The sequence below is a fragment of the Cherax quadricarinatus genome, chromosome 41 (assembly GCF_038502225.1).
Source record: "Cherax quadricarinatus isolate ZL_2023a chromosome 41, ASM3850222v1, whole genome shotgun sequence".
In the NCBI taxonomy this organism is placed as follows: Eukaryota; Metazoa; Arthropoda; class Malacostraca; order Decapoda; family Parastacidae; genus Cherax; species Cherax quadricarinatus.
Genome location: NC_091332.1, coordinates 9,296,694 through 9,304,990, shown reverse-complemented (window position 1 = coordinate 9,304,990; position 8,297 = coordinate 9,296,694). Strand labels below are relative to the sequence as shown.

General features: G+C 35.1%; 1 protein-coding gene across 2 annotated transcripts in view; it reads right to left on the bottom strand.

Moving 5' to 3' along the window:
• Positions 1-2,753: 2,753 nt before the first annotated feature.
• Positions 2,754-8,297, bottom strand: part of Gprk1 (G protein-coupled receptor kinase 1) — a 731,033-nt gene continuing 725,489 nt past the window's right edge. Inside the window, exons 15-16 of one of the 2 annotated variants that reach the window (XM_070092970.1) lie at positions 7,304-7,548; positions 2,754-5,598 (exon numbers count right to left, since the gene is read on the bottom strand). In XM_070092970.1, coding sequence (XP_069949071.1) covers positions 5,440-5,598; positions 7,304-7,548 — 404 coding nt within the window. In that variant the 3' untranslated portion in view covers positions 2,754-5,439. The remainder of the gene's footprint in view (positions 5,599-7,303; positions 7,549-8,297) is intronic. The other variant, XM_070092971.1, reaches the window with a different exon arrangement.

The window sequence follows — 8,297 nt, the reverse complement described above, 5'->3', positions numbered from 1 at the left end:
GGTCCAGTATACCATTGATTTTCCAAAATCATTAAAGTAACTATGAAGAAGGTTGTGTTTCTTGACCCACCAGAACAAGTGTGCAGAAACTTAATATGCCATGAACTTATCAAGACATGGAAGTAGCACAAAAGGCCTATAGCAGCCCAGCTGAGAAGCATCTTTACCCAGCTCCAAGATCGAGAGCAAGAGAGTGCAGTCTCTGGAGGACAGCTTGTGTGCCTCAGGGCAGGAGTAACAAGAAAGGTCACAAGTATAAGGAAAAGAATCAGGAAAGGATGTTGAATGAAATCCATTGCAGTTCCCTCAGCAGATTTTACCCTGGCAAGACGGACTGCTGTGCCCAAAACTGAATCATCGAAGGCAACAAAGATGAGGATAAACATGTGGGTGCATTTTGAAACAGGAGTAATAGATATAAACTTAGCTCAGTTAGAGGCCTGAAAACTGAAGATGAACTAACCCAGATATGGCAGGAGAGTGAGGCATATTTAACATCTCACTGATCCCAGTGGCTTCCCACTGCCTTCTGCAGCCTCTCCAAGATCTTGAGGTCACAGCCAAAATAGGCCCAATTTTTCCATATGTGCATCCTGAAGCAACTGGGGAAATACAGGCCACTCATATAAGTTGTTGATATCTGCAAATCTGTTGCAATTTTTCAACTATATTATCACAAAAAAAGTGTTTTAATGGGCATTATTCAAGGGTCTACTCTAGTATGAACAGACACAGTGCAAATAAATACTATCACACAGTTACAATAACCTGCATTAGTTTAAAACTGTATTACAGTGTCACTGTCAAAACAAGATATTCTTAAAAGTTCCCTGAGGAGGGAGGAAAGAAGGTTTAAACACTTTATAAAAGCCTATGTAGGTCATAAGCATTTTCTAAAATTGGTAGAGTTGTCAAGGTAGCATACCATGAAACATTTCACTGAGCATTTCACAGAGGCTCTTTTAAACCAATGTTGCATTTTGAAAGAAGACACAGCCATGGTTGAAGGTGCTCTATGATTAGGTAAGTTATGAGGGATACTCTCCATAAACAGTGGCTTAGACACTTTAGCACTCCATAGTCTCACCACCACCAAGCTCAACAAAGAAAAGTACTAAACAAAGAAAAATACTAAACACACTAACAGGGAAAAATACCCAAGTAAACATCACAGGGCCTGGTGATAGCCACAGGGCCAAAAGTGTCTACCCTTTAATATTTTCTAACCCTTAACTAAATTCACTGCTATATTGCAGACAGCCACCTGGCTAAGAGCCCCCTCACCAACCCATCATCATCCAAATACACTCTTAAAGAAACCCCACAAACTAGTTGGACCATACACTAAAAGCCAACATGTGACAGACCTCAAAGTAATGATTTAAGATTGATTTAGGTGGACCTACAATAAACCTCCTGTTTTACCTTTATTTGCCCACCAATAAAGTGTATTAAGAAAAAGCTACATCTCCAGGAGCAGGTTCAATTTCTAGGTCAGTGTAAATGATGAGTATAAGTCTCCATGCGCAGCAAACAAATGAGGTAGTATTTAGTTATCACTGCAGGCTTCACCCACCCTGGTGAGGGAAGTCCAACTCTACATAATCTAAGGCATCTCCAATCTGGGAAAGCAGTATTTCATACTTCAGCTCATGCAAGAAGGTATAAGTGCACTGTTACCGTATTTTGCCCAGATATGATGTTTGTTATTTCATACTTACTGATACCTTAAATAAATTCCAAAAGACCATCAAATGGTAAGAATGCAATGACAAAAAAAAAAGGCTTTGATTTGCAGCAGTCTGATGAATCACTGGTCAATATATGTACAGTACCTGTTAACATATACTTTTTTAATTCTTGGATAAGTTTTCATTTTGATCTGAAGCTTTAGGGATGAATTTATTTTCCTGAAACACATCTCAGTTTACATAGTCAATGTCTATGGGAAAACAATATCTGATTCAAGAGAATTTTCTTTACAGTAATTTTTAGCACATCACATCCAGTAACATAATATGAGGCTTTAAGGCAATATGTAAAATTAACACATTTAGCAAAAAAAAAAATAAATAAATAAATAAAATTAACCTGCAGAAAATAGGGTCACAATGACAACCATAAACATTGTTTTCGATTAAAAATTCGGTTTAATTCTATGTGAAATATGAAATTTTACAAATAATACTAGTTTGTCCATACTTAAAATATTTAGTAAACTATTACAGGTATTATAAATTTATGAAATCAAGAGGGGTAGAGAGAGTTACAATTTTATATATATAATAATTTAGCTTTAAACTGGTATATCAAAACAAATGTTAAAGAATGACAAAGCTTATGTATAATAGAGAGATACTTTAATGATGAATATTTTTGTATATACTGTACTGTGATAAGAAATGTATGTAAATACTGTACCACAGGTGGGGGACTGAGAACTCAACAAGGTGCTCAATGATGGCATATTTTCATCTTAAAACTAAAACAACTAAATTTTCACTCAAACTAGAAATACAAATTAGTCAATCAGTGAACAGGAAAATTTATCACTTTTTTTTTTATCTGACTCTTTCTAAAACTCGGAATAATATTGATAATAAAACTACAGAGCTTGAAATTCTGCATTATTTATACAGTGCATAAACTAATTTCTTTATTGACCATCCACAAAATAAAAATAACACTATTACTTAACTGCAATATTCTTGAGATATGATTTACTACAATGTAATTTAATAATTTTTAGTTGACTTTAGTTACAAATTTTTGTAAACTGATAAAAATTTTGATTGTATCGACAAGAGTATTTTGAACACCTATGATCACAAAGGTAATAAAGTAATTATTGTATAATCAACTAGTCTGCTCTATTTACTTGGGAAATATTCATATAACAGCCACTGAAGTTAACTGCAGTAGATTACACAAACAATATTACTGTAAATGAAATAATATTGAAATAAATGAGAATAAAATTTGAATTAGGCCCTGCTCCATATAATACTGCATGATGGTCTCTTATTTTAAGGTATAATACCGCCATTTCCAAAACAAAAAAAACGTCGAGGCACCAGCCTAAGAGAACTGTAGTTTCCCTTATCTTGTAATAATGTGAGCTTGCTATGACAGTACAAACTGGCACATGTTACTCAGCACCCCTGGGTTAAAACACAGGCAAGACTTTCATTATTGCTAAACCCAGAATGCTATGTACATGCATATGCCTTATCACGTGTGAATGCATTAAATAAATTACCTCCCATGATGCTAAATACTTCCACAATCTACACAGTTTTCCTACTCAAGGAACACCAGTCTGAAACATATGGAGGAAGCCTATGAATCTTGGAAAAATACAGTGTACAAGAAAAAGAAAGCTTGATGGCATGGCAGTATCTCTACAGTAATTACACAATAGACTAACAAAAAAGCCAAACCCCTAATGATGTGAAATTATTCCCTTAGTGAGACAGTGGTGATGATGATGATGATGAAAATGATGTAATGCTGAGGACCACTGGACTAAAAAAAAATACATTTTTTTTAACAGGTAACAACAAAAAGGAGGATGATGGTATGATAATGTCCCTCATACAATTATGAATCCATTAAGTAGATACACAGTTCTGCTTTAAAGGATCACCAGGAAGGCCAATCTCAGGCTTCTCATAGTAACGTTCAGTCTTTTAAGGGGCTTCCCCTCACATTCTATCCCTCAACACAACACACTATTTCCTAAATATACAATGCAGTCACATACAACACAGCAGTATAAACTTACTTCACACACAGCTATTTATAAATAAATATTAATAAAATCATTATTTATTTAATGTTTTCATAAATACAATGAAAAATTAAATAGTATTAGGATGTATATAAGACACTTCACATGTCAGAGAGATAATAAAGTACAAGAGTGAAAAAAATAGTAACGTTCTCCTGTTGCCGATTTACATCAGCTGAGTGGGATTAGGAGGAAACTTTTGTGACCAGTTTCCTGACAATACTTGACAATATACACAGTGGTCATAATAACCAATGATACTGTACTTGTACAGAACTACACATCTTACAAGATGATTGTATAAACAGGAAATTAAACAATTATCACAAGGATCAAAATGTTTTCTCAACACAGTAATCTGCATTTCAGAGTCACAAGCATATGGGTTGGTGCACAAAGCCCAGCAAGAATGTCTCAAGAAGATTGTGCAAACATGTCTTGCTGCAACCTCACAGTAATCTATACCAACAGTTGTTCATGATTAAGCTGTAGAATCATAAACGGTACTGTGACACATTGTAAACCACTCTCACAGCAGCACAATTAAGTGCACACACAAGAAGGAAACATGTATGAAAATTCTTTTTTACCAACACCAAAGTTGACACAATGTCAACTAGAGGAGCTGGCAACAGGTCCACCATAGGGGTTTACTGCTCATGTTGTCACTGGCAACACATTAAATTAGTCGCATATCTCATCTCACGACGCACTCAGTAAGACATCATCACAGTGTCAGTGTAACAGTTAATGAAAAAGACTCTGTCCTACTGTCTGGCACAAAAATAGAGCTGTGAACACTTAAAAAATCTCAAGATTAACTTAACCTGATGTATTTACTTAAAATAAACCAGGAGGATTGAAGTGTATTTTGGGATATATGCAATGAGAGAACTGCTATAAATGGGTTTTTCCACACATGTATTTTTATATCCCAATTTTCAATCTAAAAATATTTCACTGTTAATAAAGCCAATGGATACCAGGTTGGCATATCTTGTCCAATTTTCAGTCCTTGTTTTGAGACACGAATGTGCACAACTGTACCAAGTAGCAATACATATTATTATAAAGAGCTTAATGTACACAGCATATCCAAGAAAATAGATACTGTATATTCCTTGTTTTATCTCTAACTGATGAGATTTTCAAAAATGCACGTCATTTTATATTTCTATAAAAAACTCACTGATAAAAATATTATCTCTTGAGAATCTGTATCACAAACTCCAGGAGGTCCTATGAAACCAGATGGAATGACTTACTTTTTCATGTGAACTAATAAGTTCTGTTAAATAAGCTAAGAGTGCAGTTTAATAATAAAAAAATTGAACTTTTCCTGTATTTTTTTCAATAAAGATAATTTTCTGGTTTATTCACAATTGTATTCTTTCACTTGCCTTGCATATTTTACAAGAACGAGTTTTGCACACATCAGTGTTGCATTCATTAACAACAATACACATTTTTTGCTACAACTACTTTGCTTAACAATTTCTTCTCTCCTTGTGGTGCCATAACAAGCTGTTTATTAATCAGGAGGAAGTACAGCAATAGTTTTTACCAGAATTCTGGCTATTTTGAGAATCATAGTTGGTCAATGTGGTAACATATAGTGCATTAGGAAACTTCACCCTGTCTTCTTAAAGTTAATTACCATTGCCATTTCTAGCCATTAAAGAAGGTTTATTGTTGCCCTCAGTACCATAGATTCTCCCAGCCTTTTTGGCCATATTACTGAGCAGCTCGAGTGACATCTTATGTGCTGATCTTAAGGAAATGGACCATTCCTTCAGGCCAATTTCATCCTGAAATAAAAAGCAAAAGCTTTTAATACATCCCCACACTGTAGTTTCTATGTACACAGCACTTTTTAACTTTCTGTATTATACAGTATTATTTCTATGATTATTATTATTGCTATTATTATTATTATTATTATTATTATAAATTATTATTATTATTATTATTATCATTGCTAATATTATTATTACTCCTATTATTATTTTTTTTCAACGAGTCGGCCGTCTCCCAACGAGGCAGGATGACCCAAAAAGAAAGAAAATCCCCAAAAAGAAAATACTTTCATCATCATTTAACACTTTCACCTCACTCACACATAATCGCTGTCTTTGCAGAGGCACCCAGATACAACAGTTTAGAAGCATATATAACATACCCCTCCAAACTGATAATATCCCAAACCCCTCCTTCAAAGTGCAGGCATTGTACTTCCCATAAAACTGAAAGTTTTAATTTTGGGTGGTAACACTTTTGAAGTGTCAGTAAGGGGTGATTCCTCAATTAATGACGAATTTGTTTACCGACGTGGTCTTAGGAATGGAACTCCGTCAGTAAGTGAGGAGAAGCCGTATATTAATAATAATAGCAATAATAATAATAATGATAATAATAGCAATAATAATAATATTAGCAAAAATAATAATAATAATAATTTTATAATTATTATTATTATTGCTAATATTATTACTTCTTTCCTTCTTTCAACGTACCAGCTGTATCCCATTTAGGTGGGGTGGCCCAAAAGGAAAAACGAAAGTTTCTCCTTTTAAATTTAGTAATATATACAAGAGAAGGGGTTACTAGCCCCTTGCTCCCGGCATTTTAGTCGCCTCTTACGACACGCATGGCTTACGGAGGAAGAATTCTGTTCCACTTCCCCATGGAGAAATATTATTACTATTGCTATTATTATCATTATTATTATTGCTATTATTATTAACATACAGCCTCTTCTCACTTACTGACTGAGTTCCGTTCCTAACTTCATGTCGGTAAACAAATTAGTCATTAATCAAGGAATCACCCCTTACTGACACTTCAAACGTGTTACCACCCAAAATTAAAACATTCAGTTTTATGTTTGCTGGGAAATTCCTTTCAATCTGTTTATTACTGACAGTAATACAACGTAAAATAGGTCAATGACTTACTTCCAAGATATTCCAGGAAACGTGTGCATAGCTAATTACTTATGAATTTTTTTTTCAAGAAAATTGCACTTTTTCTAGTCTATGCATAGGATAAGAGTGATCCTCTATAGTTACCTTTCAGGCACATTAAGTTTTCTGTAATAGTAGGGGTCACTTTTTTTTTATCCCTCCCATTCTCCACCCTTCAATACCTCTCTATATGTCAGCTTTTATTAATTTGGGCATCTTTATCATGCTTCTACATTACATTATTACACGACGGTCTGGAGTTTTGAGACTCTCTGACCGCAGGTTCTATCCCTGCCCATGGTATGTTTTTTTTCCTACATTATTTATGTTATACCTAACATTATTCTGGAATAAATATGATAGGTAGATAACTTTTATTGATAGTAATAGTATAATTATACTGTACAATATTTTGTATTCATAGGGAAGCACAAAACCCAGAGGGCTCATATAATGCTTGGGAAATGGGAAATATTCAGGTTTCATCACAGGAAGGGAAGGGATATCGAGCCATTATCATAACATATCTAGAACTGACAGAGATACTTACAGGGTTCGTTAAAACAATTCTGTTGTCTTTAGTCTTGAGAACAATGCAGTTCTCTCCCTTTATCTGCACAAAATCTGCAGACACATCATCGAGCTGGTCCATAAATATGAGTTCAGGTTTGCCCGAGCTCGATTCCGAGTGGAGCTCAACACGATTTGGATACAACTTTGCATATCGTGTCTGCCACGCCGACGTGAATGGTCCGCCTAATTTCTTGATGTAGCCATGAATTATGCAATCAGATTCTGTAAAAATTAAAATTTAAGATAGAGTTTTATTAAGATTAAAATTTAGAAAAGGTTATATCCATTGAAAGTATTTTTTTTTCTTTTTTTAGCTTCACCAATATACAGTGGAACCCCGGATTTCATCCGCACCGGATATCGTATGATTTGGATTTCGACCACATTTTTCAGCGAAATTTTGCTCCGGATTTCGTACCTCATCCCAGAAATCGTCCGTATTCGATACGTCCGCCCACCTGGGATGCCACCACTCGTGCGTACGTGCCTCAGTCTGGCTCTGTCACTGGTCGAGTGAGCCTTCATCCGAAACATTTCTTAATAATCCATTTTTTTGTGCTTGTTTATTGAGTGCGACTGAGAAATAAGCCACCATGGGCCCAAAGAAAGTTCCTAGTGCCAGACCTTTCGTAAAGAAGGTGAGAAACACGATAGAATTCAAGAAAGAGATTGTAGAAAAATACGAAAGTGGCATACGTGTGGCTGAGCTCGCTAGGATGTATGGAAATTCCAAATCAACAATCAGTTCCATCCTGGCAAAGAAAGTAGAAATCAACGAAGCTAATGTTGCAAAAGGAGTGCTTAAGGATATCTGTGCAAAGTGGAATGCGGTGCCAACTTGTGGAAAAATATCACCCTAACCAAGCTGATACAAGCCGTATCTGCAACATGTTCAGTGACAATACCTTGTCCCATTTTAGGCAAATCTTAGAGATGCCAGAAACAGGGCTCTCTGGACAGACTTTTAGTGC